Below are 18,321 nucleotides of genomic sequence, written 5' to 3' on the forward strand. Positions count from 1 at the left end.
GTGTCATCCCCACTCTCTCTACCCTCCTTTCCTGTCTGTCTTCAGCTGTCTCTATCGAATAAAGGCAATAAAAGGCCCAAAAAAATTTTCAATAAAATAAATGACCAAAACCAACAATGAATTGATCCTATGAACAAGTATTGTCCGTATATCCAAAGCCTTTGGATAAAAATAGTCCCCAACAAATACAATATTTTCTCCAGTTTGAGCTTAAAACTACTAACAGTTCTCAGCTGTTTTAAGAAATTATTTAGCCTTTCTTGAAATGACAGTATATATTTGGGGACTGTTTTTAAAGATGTACATCTTCAGTAGAGGCTGAGAGCCACAGACAGGGTAGGGAAGTCAAAAGGTATTGAGCGTAAGACAAACAAATTTTTGGTTTTGGTCTTTTCCTTTTTGACAAATGTTGAGTATTGCTAGCATTATTCTTTTTTTTAAATGAGCAGATCAGGATTTTATATTTCATGTTGCAAGAAGATGCTGATCACAACAATAAGTTTAAGTGATCACAACAGTAAGTTTAAGTTGTAAAGAAAATGCAAAGGAGGAATTGTTTAACTACAGATGGGTTTTTCTAATCTCATTTAAACATTCAACATTGATAAATTCCTGATTTTTTTAAACCTAAAACTGACTAAGTTCAAAAGATGGATAAAAAACAAAAACCATTAAATCCCATTAAAAGTAGTCTCAGAAGAGTGGACAGGTGGACTCACTTGAGGTGATGAAAGTCATGGAACTCGGGGGACGGCAGGAAGGGGAGGTGGTATCCACAGTGGGAGATGGTGGTGCTGACCAGAGCCAGGCAGTACCACAGGGTGGTGGTGGTCAGGTGGGAGCCCAGGAGCACCGGTCCGACCGCCACCGGCAGCATGTTGGAGAGCTAACGGCAAAGAGGAAGAACAAAACTGGTTTTAATGACCAATAAATAGCTAGGAAATTCATTCATTCATTCATTCATTCATTCATTCATTAGGATTCACATAAGCTATAACTATTCCTCCTGGTCCACGAACAAAAGAACAACGTTCACACACAACATACAGGAACCATCCACACTAAATCCCAAACCCTCATACCCACTCTCATACCCAAACCTCATACCCACCCGTGTACCCACTCTACAGCAACAATAACAAAGATCAAACTCATTATTTTCCACCCAATTAGACACACATTCAAGTTCATTTTGCAGAACTACATTTAGTTCATCTATAATATAAGCAGACTTATATAATGTTGTGTCATCAGCGTACACCGTCATAACTGCACTATTCAAAACAAAAAGGGGAAAACAAGAAGTGGAGAGGACTGATGCCACTGCCTTCAGGAACCCTACATTCAGAATTTCTTGTGGTTGAAAAACCACCGTTAAAAGTAAACACACTGCATTCTGCACTGAATCCGTATACCCAAGTGTTGAACGGGTCAAACTGTGAACATACAGTAAGACTTGAATGCATCACACTTTCAACATCTGGTTCGAGTTTTAGATGAGCAGTGAATTCAGATTCTTTTTAGGATCAGGTTTTTTCAGATTCCAGATGTAAGTTGGATTTATTTTTGACAGCTACAGCTGGTTTGTGTCTCAATGACTCAACGATGAGAGACTTGCAGACTCCCCCTGCAGACTCTACATAATCCTCCGCACTGGATTGTGGATCAGAGGTATAATTTCTCTTTAAATCATTTCGTGTATTCTCACATTGACAGTGAAAGATCGACCACAACGCGCAGCTCTAGAGAGGTCAACAACCTGACTGAGACTGATAAAAATGAGGTGGTAAGAGGGGAGGGGGAATCACTCACCATATGCTCCAGAGGATGAGCGTAGATGGAGACGACTCCGATGGGAGCGGTCCACTCATGGTGCTGTTTGTGGAAGTGCTTGTAGAGGCTGGGATGATGGAACAGCCTGAGAGACAAGAAGATGAAAATAAATTATTTTGACTGATGATTATTTTATCTTGTTTTATATCTTATGTTTCAGATCTTCTTTACTTTTATTTTTTGTTTTTATTGTAAAGCACATTGTAATATAAATATAATATATGATTTTATTTATAATATAAATAATACATATAAATAAAATCATTATTATTACCATCTTAGATCTTACTTTAGCATGTTAGCATGGTGATGAATGCTTTTACTTGGCTGTCACCTTCATTATTTATTACTTTTTGTATTTATTTTCTAAACCTGATAAAAAAAAAAAAAAGTGTAGTATATATCTTTAATTTTATTTATATTCACACTCTTCACTCTTACCACCAGGTGGCAGTAATGTCCCAGTGTCCCAATGATAACTGAATCTCAAATGAGGAAGGAACAGTGCTCTACTGCTTGTTATTAAAGCTGCATTTCTTGTATGAATATACAAATTAAGTGTATTATTATTAGTATTAGTATTCATATTATTGTGTAGAAAATGGGTTCTGAATGGTTCTGAATCTTTGCACTGACTGGAATCATGTTAATGGGATATATTCTGACATGTCGCAGGTGTAAATAGTAAAAGAAATGACTGATCCAAACCTGTGTGAATAGTAAAACATAACTTCCTCCACAAGGGCAAAGAAAGCGAGCTCCATCAGGGCCCAGTGGAAGGTGGGCAGCTCGGGGCCGCAGGGGTTCCCTCTCAAGCTCATCAGTTGGTAAGCTACCACCACCATGGGCCCAGAGATGAACACCTGGTTGAAGATGACATACTTCACTGCATGGCGAATCTTAGCTGGATCCACCTGGAGGAGAAAGCAGAGAGACACATGTATTTAATTTACATAATATTACATTACATTACATTCACTGTGGGGTCTTACAGTAAGTGCATTCAAAGAGCTAAATGTCATCAAAAATTAAAGAGAAAGAAATGAGTCATGAGGTGTTGTGTATAGATGAAGACTGAAGCTTTAAAAGGTTTTTGACGAGTTTTAAGGCCCTTCTCAAACCCCGTTCTTTATGGGTTTTACTACAGTTTATTTCTTACATTATCTCCTCAATCTTAATTTTCTACAACCTGTATTCTATCATCGTCTTTCTATTTTGACACATTTATAATTCTTGTTTGATACATTTATCCATGTAACAGTTATCTGTGTTATTAAAAATATTACCATTAATAAGTAATTTAAACAAAATATGGGTTTAGTGTTTTAATAGTTCTGCACATGTATTGATGACTACAAGTTATGTCTACCAAGTATTTCAATAGATTGTTTATGGAGCTCAGTCAGTAGATTATAATAGATAACAGAAGATATAACAGGAAAAGACGTGCATGTTTTCAAGTCAGAATCCGTACTGAAACTCATAAAGTGTAAGTTTCTCAACGATCACCTTCACTAAAATGCAGAGAATAGAGAATATCTACTATGTATATCTCCAGTTTGTGTTTTTACTTTGAACCCTGGTTATGGACCTTATCATGATGAGCTTTCGTGTGTGTTGTGTGAGAATGAGTCTGAAGTGTACACAAATGAACTTTTGCACAGTTACAGTACTGTTTCATATTACACATTTACCAAAGTACAGACGCAACAGCAAAACACACAATAGACATTTTGACTTGTCATACTAGAAAAAGCACATTCTCAAACTAATGTCATACGTCTCATTCTGCAGAGTATTTTGGACACTGACATATTATTGGCTCACTGACTCCTCTGTTTGCACAGAGTCACAGGATACTTGGAAAAGTACAGGTGTTACTAATAACATCCCCAATGGCTCTGTACTATTTAAGTGTCCCAGTAAGCATTGACAGTATGATAATTATAAGGACCCTGAAACTGAAGCAGCTAAATGGAATTCAACCATCACTGAATTACACTTCTGCGTACTGGGTGTGACTGTGTCAAAATGTCTTTTGTGGAAAAAGGTCTATTTTTAGTGTCGTTTTTCTTGTACACATACACACACACACACACACACACACACACACGGTAGGCAGTGAGACATTCTGTGCTTGTCTCGACTCGTCCAGAGTGATTTAACCCCTCATTGTGTGTTGTCAGCTTATAATTATATATATATTTATTATTGTTATAAAGCCATCTGAAGACTTGCCAAGGTTCTGACACGCGATCCAAATCATTGCATGTAAGATATTTAGATAGATCGCTTGATAGACACTCTGTGAGACCCTGTGTTGCATTGCAGGCTGTATTGTTGCTTCACATCTGCATGTCCTGGCTTTGTTTATGACCGCTCAGGGGGTTATTCTCGGTCACAAAGCTTCAGTATCTCGGCGACCATGATTACTCAGCAGATTGTCATAGATTATCTCATTCGAGGTAGTATATTATGACTGACATTAGCAAAATAGCAATTCTATTAATGTCACCCAATATATTTAATGTACATATAATAATGATATTTATTTATATAGCAAGGTTGCAAGTTTTGGGTGTGGCAAACAAGATCATTTCCATTTTGTCATCAAGTTGAGTTTTGCATTCAGTCCAGCATTTGCTATCATAAAAGGCAAGCAGAAAGTTGGGTTAGGCTGTTTAGGCAGATTATATTTAGTGATAACCAGACCCAATGACAGCATATGATGGAGAACAGTAACAGACCCAGGACTGGCCCTTGGGGAACACTGCGAGTGAAATAGGAAACAATATGGGGGATTTCCAAAAACAACAGCAAAGCTTCTACTGGACAGATAGGAGCGTAATAAGTTAAGAGCAGACTCTTATAGGCCAACCCAAGTTTGAAGACTCTGTAGACGAATGGTGTAGTCTACTGTATCAAAGGCTGCAGTCAAGTCTAGCAGGAACAGAATGAAGCTTTCAGGTTTGTCTGCAGTACTAAACCACTGACTGTGTATTGTGAGTGTGAGGAGAGTTTCATCTGAACATGATGTCTGTAAGAAGTATAGACTATGGATATAAAGATACATTTTATTCCATCAGTGAACATAAGCTTCCTCTGCTTGTGTCTTGTCATAATCTTTGACAGGTAATCAATAATTTGATAACATTTAGAGAGTAACCTTCCAGCCCTGGTTATCAGTAATGTCAGTGTTTATCTCTCCAGCGTCCATCAACGTCTGTTAATCAAACACAGTGAGAGGACTTTGGTCAGACGGACAGGTGGACGCATCAGATCAGCAACACCAAGGGTCATTTACACCGATCAGCCGTAACATTATGAGCACTGACAGGTGAAGTGAATAACACTGATTATCTGGTTATCATGGTTCCTGTCAGTGGATGTGGATGGCATATATTAGGCAGCAAATGAACATTTAGTTTATTATGGCAGATAAATGCATTCATAAAGAAGGATTTCTCAAAACGTATATGATAATTTAAGACCAAAGCATATTTATAACTATTATTTATTAGGGCCCAAATTGACACAGGAAATAATTATACAAATAAATAAATTAGGTAATAAAATATGAAGAAAACAATAAACTATTATTTCATAAAAAGTATTTAATTCCCATTAACGCATTTATTTATTTGATTTTGGCAATTTTTTGATTTATTCATTTATTTGAAATGCATCATGCCATTTTTCTTAATTTTTATATATAATGATAATTACTTTGATGCCAGTGATGTGACCATCACTGTATTTTCCAGTAATGTCTAAAAGATCGTTCTCTATTAAAAGATTTATCAACCAATCGATGAAGCTAATCTCAATGTTTTGTTGTCAAACGGGACAAATTTATATCAATTTATTTATTAACTGATGCTCAGTTTAACATGGCAGGTAAGATTATATGCATTTATTAGATGCATTGAGGTTTAAAGGGGCCATAAAATGATCAATAGAAGCAGTTCACGTAGTAACAATATAGGAGGAGTTAGAGGTAGAAGTTGTGTTGGTATCTCATTGGTATCCAATGTAAGATTCCTAGTAGTAGTAACAGCAGTAGAGGCACTAGTAGTAGAACAGTAGTACTACTGGTGGTATTAATAGGAAGATCATTTGCAGATACTAATCTGGGGATAAGAAAGAAATAACTGAAACTTAAAATCCTTCCTTATGAAATGATACCGGAGGAGATACTGTAGCACATTTAATACAGAACATACCGGGTTATTCCTGTCCACCTGGATGCGGTAGCGAGTGATAAAGGAGGGTTTACCAGTGGTGTCCACCAACAGCAGCAGAGCATTCGACGCCCAGAACGACAGAGTGGGGAAAAACATTGTCCCTGTTGAGAAAAACAAGGTCATAGTCAGAGAGGGAGAACATGACAGCCTCTGATGTGGGCCTGAATATTTCAGTGAAGGCCAAAAACAATCTTGAAAATGAACCAGAGCTTGAGCTAAAGTCAAGTAACAATTTGTCCTGATAAATGCTGCAAACAACTTGCTGATGTTTTTAAGGCCCGGCCTGCAGCATTAAATTTTGGAGCCCACTATAAGACCAAGATGGATTTTGATTTTGATTTTGATCTGTGGTAATTAACATTATGACAGATATCAAACAGGATTGCTCCATGTGAAGTGATTTTTTTATGGCACAGTGTATGACTTTCTCTGAGCTTTATTGATTCACCTTAATGCATTACATGAAACCACTTTGGAAAAATGCCTGCAAGCACATAACGTCCTACATAGATAATATCTGATTGAGGATACCTTACAATGTACAAAACAGACGGGCCAGTTCATGACACAACAACAACAACATGATGGCTGCATCATAAAAGAGTGCAAGTCGACACCAGAGCTCATGACTTGATATGCAAAACCGAACAACTGCTCTCAAGGCTACGCAAACAGTATTTCCTCTGTGGCTGGCACTAAGAAAAGTTTTCTTTCATGCCACCATTATTCTGAAAACAAAGCCTTGTTTGTGTCTCAGGGGAGATGATATCATGTGTGTAATTTAATTTAACACTACATTAGTAAATGTGATGTAAATGTCATAGTACTAATGTGAATGGTCATCCTAGCTGTGAAAAGTCAGATTCTAAAATGTTAGAACAGGAAGAAAAGAAGGGTTAGAGAGCTAAATAGATGCATGAAGTCTCCTATTCCCAAGTGTTTCACAACAACACAAAGTGTATAATGAAACAACGCAGGACATTCAAGCCGCTATCAAGAAGGACACAGATCGTTGTGTTCGATTTGGTGCGACAACAGGCCACTCTGTTATGAACTGTCAATAACAGCCTGTTGGTTGCAACAACAAAAAAAAAAAACACTAACCAGTTGTTATTCCTTACCGAAGTAGAACAAAGCAGCTTCATGACCCTCAAAATTCAAGTACAGCTTGGTCCACAAGTTCTGCCAGAAATCTCCTGAAGCTCCCCAGAATCTCTGCAGGTGCCTGGAGGAGGAATTGTCAATAATTGATTATTATTATTATTATTGCGCTTTTTTTTGCTGGAGAACTCAGCCCACTCTCCCACAGACTCTCAGGCTCTGACACTTGCTAGAAAATAAGTTTGGGAGGGTTCGGAGCCGCCTAGCAACCACCTAATAATGCTATACTAAGCTTGACACACCCGCCTTGTCAATACCCGTCCACAACAAAACGCCCGGACAACAATAGGATCTACCTAAAATAAACTTAGTGACACCCTAGCTACGTCCCATCACGTCATGCCTGTCCATTGTCCTGTAATAATCCTTTCCAATCTGAACCCACAACATTTTGAGACCTGATCTAAACGAGATCCGAGCACCCTGTCCATATATGCCCACAGATAATTAGACCTGATTCAAAATGCGTTCAACCCGGACAGATCCTAAAAGAGAGGGAGAACGCAGGCAGTAGAAGGTTTTATTTTCAACTGCTTGTTCATTGATAGTGCATCTTGCTGCTGCCTGTAACAAATTACTGATTTATAATAATTAGTTTCTTTGCTTCAAAGACTCATTTTTAGAACCAATTTAGAAATATAACAAATCCTATTTTCATCTCATGCGCCAGCAATAAAGCATTCTGTAGCCAACTGGGTGAGAGAACATAAGTAATTTAAGCATTCATTTTTAATTTTCTTCTGTGGTGATTATGAAGTATAATTTGGACGCCAACAGACTGCCTATCCAGTCCCACTTTGCACTGTCCTGACGCCTCCCATCCAGTTCTCTTCTCTTCTGTTTACTTCCTCGTCCTGCCTATATTTGCCCTTGTTTGCCGTGTATCAACTACCCATAATTACTCCTCGGGTTCACTGATTTGTTGCATTGTAAGACTGTAACTTGTGGGGAAATCCTACCATGTCAGCGAGTTGCCAAATGCAGCCAAGAATAAGATTCCAGATCCGATGACAAACGCAGCTTTCTTCACAGAGTCCCACAGTCCTCCAGGGCCCTCCTGCACAGACGAAAAGCAACATTTGTGTATGAACATATCTGTTTCACTCTAATGAAACCGTTCAATCTCATGATATTGAGCCAAATCAGAAACGTCTTATGGTGTAGAAATGTCTCTACAACAACAGTGAGAGTGTTACTGAAACATTCATAAGAGGATGAACACTGTGGCTTCTTAGGTCAAGTCAGCTGTAAGCGAAACACTGATATACAGAGACAAAGAACACTTTGAATGGCTAATATTTTCATAAGGGTGAGACCTTTAGCACCATGGGACTGCATAGAGATAATATGCAATAATGGAGAAACTGAGACTAAAAAGCAAAATAAATCAGGCTGCAGTAGAGAAACAGTAATGTGACTCTGAATCCTTCATGTGGATGTTAGCACAATGAAAATAATACACTAGGCTTTACAGTTTCACACGTTTGCTTTCATTACAACCTAAAAAATACACTTAAATACAAATGTGGGGAGCGAGGTGTACTGAAATGCAGCAGAATGATAATAAATAAATAAAACTGTGGGTGTGTGCAAGAGGTTTGATCTTTATCAGCATCAAAAGCTGTTCAAAGGAGTGGAGTCCTCATGGTCTGTCAGCCCTGTCTGCAGTGCTACATATTTCAAATATGAATGCAGACAGGGCTGACCAGTACTTTAATCTCAGATTAAGTTTTTTTTTAACCTTTAGGACATGCAATGTGTATGCATTTAGTGTGACCTGAACATATTTAACAGGTTTTGTGTCACCTCCAGTTTTGCAGATAGATGAATTTGCTCTTGGCTGCAGATGATCCAGACACAAGTATATCTTTTATCTTGAATAACTAAATATATAAAAGTGCATTCAGTAAAAGCAAAGTCTGAGCCAGCCCCACTGAGAGAAAACTAGATCAGTTCACTCAGCGGGAATTAAGTCGGGGGATTGATGTCACATTTAGCCGACCTTCTAAAATGCCAGCTTTTACCCAGGCTGCCCCTTGGCACAGCCATGGCAACAGTGGGAACAATGTTACACAAATGTCATGCTGTTCTTAGTACTCAGCGGTCTGTTCGGGTTAAACTATGCAATGAAACAATCAGATCTTACAGATACGAATACACTGATGCATCCTTTTTACTACCAACAACAACAACAACGGTCACCTCCCTGTCACAGATCAAAACAGTCCATAACATTTCTCACGATCACGTACACACTGTAATCCACTATTTTAGATCCTCCTTTTGTTCTCTGCAGAGCTCCATTAAATCGTGTAGGGGGGAGAAAAATGCAACTTGTCAGGTCGAGCTGGTCCCAGAGAACAGCATTGCAAACAGGAAAAGGCTCATGGAGTCAACAGTTATAGTTAAAGTTATATATATATATATAATAGATCACCTTTTAGTTTACCGTTGCAACATTTTACATTTTCTTTGACGCTAACATGAGTGATGACTGATAGTATGATTGTTATGATTCATGAAAAACTATCAACCATATGGCCATACAGACACTACATAACACTACACAACTACATAACAACATCACCCCTCGCTCACAGATCTGCATCTAAATTCTGAAGATGTGCCAATTTGTGCTGATTTAATTTTTTATCATTTTCACATCCAAAAACATACAAAGATTCTGTTTCCTGTGAGGATTTCACCTCTGATGCAGCAATTTAAAGATTTATGAAACTGATTAAACTAGCTAATGAACTTTAGAGGAGGATTTGTAGCTCCATGAAGCATCGGGTATCTTCAAGATGAATAGAATATAAATAAATATATGATATGATAAATATGATATGAACTAGTGGTGGTCAGAAACTACTTACTGCACAAAACCTGCTTTTTATGAGATGCCACAAAGGACTGGAACAAATATTATTGCTTTTCCATTTTTCAAAGTAAAAATCAACCTCCACCCAAAGAGTGAGAACAGTGATCCAACAGATCAAACCAGAAAGGCAAGAAAATAAATCATAGATCGTCTAAAAGGATCAATCTTTAGTAGTTTATTATGGTAATAGCAGAGTATTTGGTTGTAACGGTGTTGTGTTCTTACCTGTCTGCTACTGTTGCTGCCGCTTGTTGTGGCAGCACCCCTCGTGCCTGTAAACACAATAATAAATAAACTGTAAACTGTTTATTTTTTATGTTCCAGGTAGAATTAGAACAGATTCATAAATACAATATGTATTTAAGGGGTTAATTTCATACATTGTTTACGAATAAAAAAAAATAGAAAAATGAGTGACAGTGGAAGATTAAAAAGGAAATGTTCTGCTGTATATGTAAAAAAAAAGGAAGATGGCCTAATCCCAACTTGCTTTCAAAATAATAGTGGGTTTAAAAATCCGGGCTTTTATTTATTTATTTTGTGATCGACTTTTTGTTTCTTTTTGTGTTAATTTTTTCCAGTGATAATACATTCATATCTAATAAAGTACACTAATAAAACACAGACATGGCCTAATATACCGAACCTACACTGACTAGAAGTAATTTTGTCTGAGTCTAAAACATTCTAAACATCTCAAGAGTGCTTTTATCTTTTTATGCTACAATAATCATCTGAGTACTGTGTAGCCTGGTTCAAAATTTACAGCTGGAGGATTATACTGGAGGATAATCCTATTATAATCCATCCTTCTTACAGTGAGCACTTTTTCAGCTAAATTCTTGGGAATAACAACCTGCTCCACATTGCTCTGTCTCTCTCTTTGTGCTTCAGCACAAAATAGAAAGTTTAGGGACAGAAAAGAACAAAAATCATCCAAAAGAAGGCTACACGTATAACACTCAAATTATATTAAAGTCCTCCTTAACTCAAAAATGTGTTTTTCATGCTTCACTGTGCAGAATGATGAACAGTATGTGCAGAGTTTGACACTAGGGGCTGAAGGGGGAAAGTTATTCTGTGATCAACACAGTTTAATATACAAGATGATTTTGTAACATCACAACTAGTGTTGAAGCCAATCATGAACTTGAAACCGGTTTACACTAAAAAACAACTTTTTAGTGAACTAATAGAAACCTTGTGTCTAGTAGTTACATTTTTAAATGAAAAAATATATTTTTGGAGGACAAACTAACTTTTTTTAATGAAAAAACAACCCATCTTATAGACAGAAATTATCATTAAAACATCTTCTAGGAATATTATAGCTGGTGCTTAAACATTAATTAATAATTATTTTAGACAATCACCAAGTTACAACTTCAGAAATACAAAGAATATTGTGATTTCTTTTAGTATGACTTTAGTATGATTATTTCCTGTCGATTTGAATAGGCCTGCATAGGAAAAACAACTGAGATCAGAGTCTGGGCTTTGAAAAACGTCCCTATTTTAATCAAAGTGAAAATAAACCTAATACTTAAAACAATACTGTCACGCAGCCACATTCATGCAACACTTAATACAGCCTAACAAGGTTATCATAGATTATTGATTGGCTCCTCTTGCAAGAAAACACACTGGTAAACAGCTTACATACAGACTTTTAACTTTTCAACAGCCCAAAGGGATATAATTAGTCTTTGTACCTGGACCATTAATACTGTCACACAACTTTAAAAGACTCCCTCGACATGTTAAAGGTGAAATAAAGCACACTCACCTCTGACTCTCGTCTCCACCGTCATGTCTCCTGTGGGTTTCTCGCCTGTGTTGCTCCTGCAGCCTTTCAACATGCACTCAAACCAACCCCTGTATTTACAACAGCGCTCCACCTCTGATTGGCTGATTACCGCTCAGCTGACTCAAGCCCTACCAGGAAGTAGCGGCAACTGTCTGTGTGATGTGAGGATGTGTTTGTTTTTTTCACCCCCGCCGACAATTATTGAGGTGAAGGTTGAAAACTCAGCATGGAGGGGGGGCACTGCGCTGGTTTTATGTAGCATTATGAGGGGGAAATGAGGTTTGAGTAGTAGGAAAAGAGTATAAGACAGCATCCATTGCAGGTATTATTAAGTTTGATCTGGTTTTAAGGAAACTGTCAAAGTCATTTTCACTATTTTTGACTTCTACACCAAAACTGTTCATAAAATTATGCCCAAGAAGACTAGAATCTTTATTTTTGATAAAATGCTGCAGCCATAAATAAGACGAGTATATGTATGCATACTGTGATCCTTTTTATTTACAAAAGATTGATTTAAAAGTAGTGACAAGTCTTACAAACGTGCAGGATAAGGTCTGTCTGCACATTACAAATGGAATAACCTTTCATTTATAAGTTTCTCACAGTTTATCTCTCTAATTAAAATCTGTCATTTATTTATTCATTTTAAACTCTTATGTGTCATACTACTAGTACTTATCTAAGTGAGTATAAATATATATGTATATACTTGTTTTTTTCCCCAACCTTAGAAGATAAGTCCCTCAAAAGGCAAAGGTTTTGATCTTTTCATAGGATTTGTTGACAACACTAACATTATTCCCAGATTTATCCTTTAAAGCTTTTTAAAGAGCATCTTTGTTCCATATTTAGCTTCCTTCTGCCCTTTCCTCATGTCTTTAGTGTGTTGTTGGCCCACTGAGGTTGAACTGAACCAGTGAAATGATTACTGTCTCCAGAGAAGCTCTTCCTCCAAAACATGTTTGTGCACATCTCCCTCGTGCTGTTTGGTAACATTAACAACCGTACGGCCACAGCAGAGGATATTGATGACCCCAGGCTGTACACAGACACATTCTGTCATTAGTGATATCCCCTTCAGCTATCTTAACACTCCCCGACCCAGATAACCTCCAGGCCTATGTCTGCTGCTCCAACATGTGGCTCCACAATCACTCATTAATATCGTACAGGGGGATCAGTCCACTATGCTCATTATGTAAAATGTGTATGACTTTGAACACTGGGGATCGGACTGCATTTAATAAATGGAGAGAGGGAATTAAAGTACACACAGACTTCTATCTTCTTTCTTTATTGCCTGAAACATTAAATTGTTTCTATATTTAGTAGATTTATGACACATCTTATGACACATGCTGTACAAATAAAATTGATTCATATCAAAGGCTAGTTGTTGTATGTCACAGCAGCTAAATATCACATTAATGTTGAATCTGTAGCCACTATAGTCTGCACAGATACTGAACAGATACTGTTTAATTGAGGCATAACTCTGTGATAGTAATTTTTACTTCTTTACCAGGGTTTTGATCTATTCTTAGATTATCCAGGAGGTGGCGCCAAACTGAGCTACACTGAATTTTATTTTAAAGTTTACTGTGTAATCATGTTTTTATTTTACATTAATTAGATTTATTTATTCTGTTTGTTCTCTCTATGTATTGATTTTTTCTGTTATGATTTAAATTTTATGGCAGTGAGGAAGGACAAGCAAACTAGACATTTTGTTGTAGGCTACAATACATCTCTTTTTTATGTTAATAAACTGTAAAAATAAAGCTTTTGATTTTAATTAATGGCAATATTGTTTCCAATATGCAAGAGGAAAAAAACATACTCAAGTATATAACAAAAAAAGCCACTTTGAATGTTTTTACATACTGAGCTGATGAAAAACCAGGTGTACAATTAACTTTCATATTCTTGATTAAACTTGACATTGTAAGACAATATTTATCATTTGATATTTGAAATGATGAATTTATCTTTTTCTTGTTCTTTTTCTTACTTAAGTTCACAGTCTTTAGTTTGATTCCTATTTAGTTCAGTAGTGCAATGCAACTGAGTTTAATTTCGAGGTACTTGTACTTTACTTATTATTATTACTTTAAATTTATTATTTTATTTCTTCTCATGCTAATTTATACATCTACTCCACTAGCAAAATTTGTTTTACTCCACCCTATTATTTAACGGCTTTAGTTATTTTACAAATTAAGATTTTGCAAACAAAAAATATGAAGATACTCTAAAATATAATTTATAAAGTAATTTTTCATGTAAAAACATTTCATTTTTATAGTCTGGCTTCACAAATGGGAGGATTTGCTGCATTTCCTTTAAATTATTTTAATAATTTATAAATAATTTCAATTTAATTTTAATATTGATTGTACCAAACAAGCATTGTGGAGGTGTCACTTTGAGTTCTAGGTAATTGTGAGAGCATTTCTCAGTCAATTAATGGAGAAAATAATAATAGAAGATTACTCCATAGTGATAATAAAAGTTAAAAAATTAGTTGCAGTCCAATACAAAATAGTTTAAAATTTGCTCCACCTCAACCAACTACAACAGTAAAATCCTGCTTTAATGCATAAGTAATGGGAATGCAAGAATGTAATAGTATATCAGTCACAATCTGCATTGAGCACTTTTACTTTTAATACTTTAAGTACGTTGACCTGATTACATTTACTTAAGTAACTTAAGTATTTTTTACAGTACAGTACAGTATTCATACTTTCACTGAAGTAAAGGATCTGAATACTTCCTCCACCACTGATTGTATTTACAGTTTTATTGGTGTCAACTGATCTCATGAAACTGGATAAACCTGTGTAGTCTGTAGTCCTCCTGCATGCAGTGGTGTGTTAATAGCTCAGGTCTGACCTCTGGTGTAAAGCCGCCGCCATTGCATCAGTGAGCTGAAGGGTTTTGGCACACATCTGTCACATGAAGATCCACTAGACTGTTTGGATTCAGATGACCCATTTTGTAATTTGGACGCTTGTGTGTGGACTTTTCAGGATTTGGAATTTAATAAAAGACCTTTATTTCTATGTGGTCATGCAGTAAAGTTAGAATAAATGATTACGAGGAGGCGACTTATTTGATCTTCCTTAGAATTAAACCTGACATTATAATTTGCTAATTCTAGTTTTATTGATTTACTGAATGTGTGGCACATCATGAAAGTTAAATATTAAAGTTGTCTTCAGTGGTTGGTTGGTTTTATATTTTTATAATTATCAACAAATTATCATCAAACAATGCAACAATATTGCTCTTTTATGTGTTTTTAATTGCAGTAACAATAGAGTTGTACTGATTCATACAGATAATGTAAATAAGCTAGTAGTTTAACTACATTTTGCAACAGTTATTGGTGGATCAACTACTTTCATATTTGCATTATAAATCCAGGAGTTAAATTACTTTGCCTATGTTTGTGTAATGACTTCTAAAACTTAAAAAAGATTTTGTCTTATTTTTATTTTACTATTGGCTTGCTACTGTAATTGAACCCTCTTTGATTAGCCCCATATTATTTTTCTCTCACCCTGACTGTGAGGGCATGCCCAGGCAATGTACTGCTCAGGCAGTCCCCCCTCCACACACACTTGCCCACACAGCACCAGCGTCATTATGGATAAACCTCCCCAATCTCAGCCTGATGAAGTATTACCATGGCCATACTTAAACAAATACACGACTAGCTCAACCGACAAAACCTATGTTTTTACTGATGAGTTATACTGGCACATTCCATATGAATAGTGAAGTACTGTACTGGTTTATGAACAAATAGGCACTTTTTGCAGTGGCATGGGACTTTTTTTGTATTATATTTTGTTATAATTCTGTTGTCAATTTAATATTTTTTTAGTTTGAACTACTTTTTCTAAGAAGCTATGCTTTAAAAGTAGCTGGTTGTTAGTAGCACAAACCATTTATTGGTTTTGGTTGGTCAACACAGGATTTGTTGATAAAAGGCCTGAAGATAATTTGACATGTCACATTAGGAAAAGTACAGGCGTAAATAATAAAATGAATGGCTGAATTCCATTTAGCTGCTTTAGTTTCACTGCTATATTGTTATGATTTACAGGGACACTTGACTAGAACAGAAAAATTGTTAATGTTTTTAGTAACAAGCATCTATCTTGTGACAGAGGAGTCAGTAGAGCTTATGTAAGGGCCAAATATACTAAAACAGACATAAGAAATTAGTTTGATAAGGTATTTAATCTTGGGTCAGAGAGTTAATGTATTTAAATACTTGAGAGAAACTTGATAAAAAAAGAATCTATATTTTAAATTAACTGATGGATTTATTTTGATTAAGAGGAAGAACTAACTCCGATCCACACCCCAGCACAGTAGGTGGCAAAACATCTTAACATCTGTGGCCACGTCGCTAGGAACACCTTGCTGATGCCCTGACCCTATTAGAGAAACCAATACCTGCAAAGTGGCAACAGCAGGACCAGGCACAGGTCAAATGGAAAGGGTTTACCCATGTGAGATACAAGCCAATCACAGTCTTGATAATCCAATTAAATCCAATCACACCCCTGCCCTCAAATTTAGGATTTATTGACCACATTTCTGAGAACAAAGTGGACCAATGACTACCTTAATCTTTGCTCTCTGTGTAATGATCAAATTGAAAATAGACAAAAGCTTAGACTATCTCCACCAATGACTATCCTGCAACACTGCACTAAATGTGTACACGTGTATCATCGTATTGTGTGTTGGTCAGGTCAAATTGCACCATTTTGTGACACAAGTGACACTTTTAAAAATAAACTTAAAAAAACTTTACCTGCTGCTGATCAGACTTGTTTTGGCTTAAAATCAATTAAATTAGTTCATTCAAAGGTTACCTGTTGCCTTATTTAAGATTGGATACATCATTTGGGATTTTATTAATTAATTTACTTGATTTCATTAAACCTACAGCATGTGTTTTCTCTCCCACACGGCCCATTAGGTTTTTATTATAGGCCACAGGTGTTCTGTGTTGTGAATTGGAGGTAAGGAAGGTCCTCTGTAAATGTTTGACGTCTTGGTGCACATTCGCTCTATCTATTGTTTATATAATTTATTTGTTATGTTAAGGCTAAAATACACAATGTTTTTATTAATACATCATTCTTATCAAACTGTTGGTCCACCACTGAAATATCTAATCAATTATTAGATGGACTCTAGCTAGAGGATGAATCCTTATGACTTCAGTGATCTGGTGACTTTTTATTCACTGTTAACTAAATTAAGTTAAAAATAACATTCTTGACCAAGTAGCTTTAGTAATTTTAAGTGAGAATTACTTAATTTTGTTATTTTTATTTGTGCTGTGCAAACAAAATATCAGGAATGTTTTCTGTAAACTACAAAACGAAGTTAGTGTCACTTAGAATAACTTAAAAGCGGCTTAATCGATAATTTAAACCTAATTTAACCTAAAAAACTGAGTTTGTGTTACTTTAAAAAATGTATATGTATGTAAACAATTGTTTGAGTTAAATTACTGAATTTACTCCAGTCTCTCTACTTTACGTATAATGAACTGTAAGGTTGATAAGCCGCAATTTTTCACCTTTTTTGGTCGTATGAATTTCTAATTGAGTCTTTCCATAGAAACTCGTATTACTATTGCGCCGCCTCTTAGCATTCATTCTGAACACATAGTTAGCATTTTATATCAAGCGATAACCACCGTGGCTGGAAAACGAAGCTAAAAGGGAAGTAAGACAAACTGCAGTTCTTGAATTGTCACTTGAAGGCTGGCTCCATAAAGGCCACATATGAAGAATGCCCCAACTTTAACAGCATCCAATCAATCCAACTTTATTTGTCAAGCCTTTAAAACAACCAAAGTTGGACAAAGTGCTGTACAGAAGGAAAAAAAAGAAGACATCATAGATAAAAGACATAACAGCTCACATGGGGCACAAAATCATTAAAATTACAACAATTATTAAAAGACATAAAAACATCGAGTAATAAATAATAGCCACGAATAAAAAGAAATTAAATCAGTAAATATAAGGTCGACACTTACTTAGGTTCAAAAGCCACGAGAAAAAGAAATGGATTTTAAGAGGGATTTGAAAAACAGACAGGAGAAAGAGGCGTGTTTTAACGTGCAAGAAGCGAGCAGAAATAAATAGTTTTTTACAGCCTCATTTTAAAAAAACAATTTCAGATTCTTAAATGGCTGAATTTACTCATCATGACAACTGGTACAGGTACATTTTCCATATAACATCTTAAAGTTTTAAGGCTTTTAAGTTAGCATGTGTTATGAATAATTAAGGATGACCTCTATGAACACAGGTGGTTATTTCAGTATCCGGGCCTTCATCCACCTCGCCTCA

General features: G+C 36.1%; 1 protein-coding gene across 1 annotated transcript in view; it reads right to left on the reverse strand.

Moving 5' to 3' along the window:
• faxdc2 (fatty acid hydroxylase domain containing 2) overlaps window positions 1-11,991 on the reverse strand; it is a 13,027-nt gene extending 1,036 nt beyond the window's left edge. The window contains exons 1-8 of the mRNA XM_035666621.1: window positions 11,906-11,991; window positions 10,345-10,391; window positions 8,198-8,295; window positions 7,199-7,302; window positions 6,057-6,178; window positions 2,542-2,747; window positions 1,813-1,918; window positions 720-886 (exon numbers count right to left, since the gene is read on the reverse strand). Coding sequence (XP_035522514.1) covers window positions 720-886; window positions 1,813-1,918; window positions 2,542-2,747; window positions 6,057-6,178; window positions 7,199-7,302; window positions 8,198-8,295; window positions 10,345-10,391; window positions 11,906-11,978 — 923 coding nt within the window. The 5' untranslated portion in view covers window positions 11,979-11,991. The remainder of the gene's footprint in view (window positions 1-719; window positions 887-1,812; window positions 1,919-2,541; window positions 2,748-6,056; window positions 6,179-7,198; window positions 7,303-8,197; window positions 8,296-10,344; window positions 10,392-11,905) is intronic.
• Window positions 11,992-18,321: the final 6,330 nt, after the last annotated feature.

Source organism: Morone saxatilis, unplaced genomic scaffold (assembly GCF_004916995.1).
Source record: "Morone saxatilis isolate NCDOM2014 unplaced genomic scaffold, NCSU_SB_2.0 Contig20, whole genome shotgun sequence".
Taxonomy (NCBI): Eukaryota; Metazoa; Chordata; class Actinopteri; family Moronidae; genus Morone; species Morone saxatilis.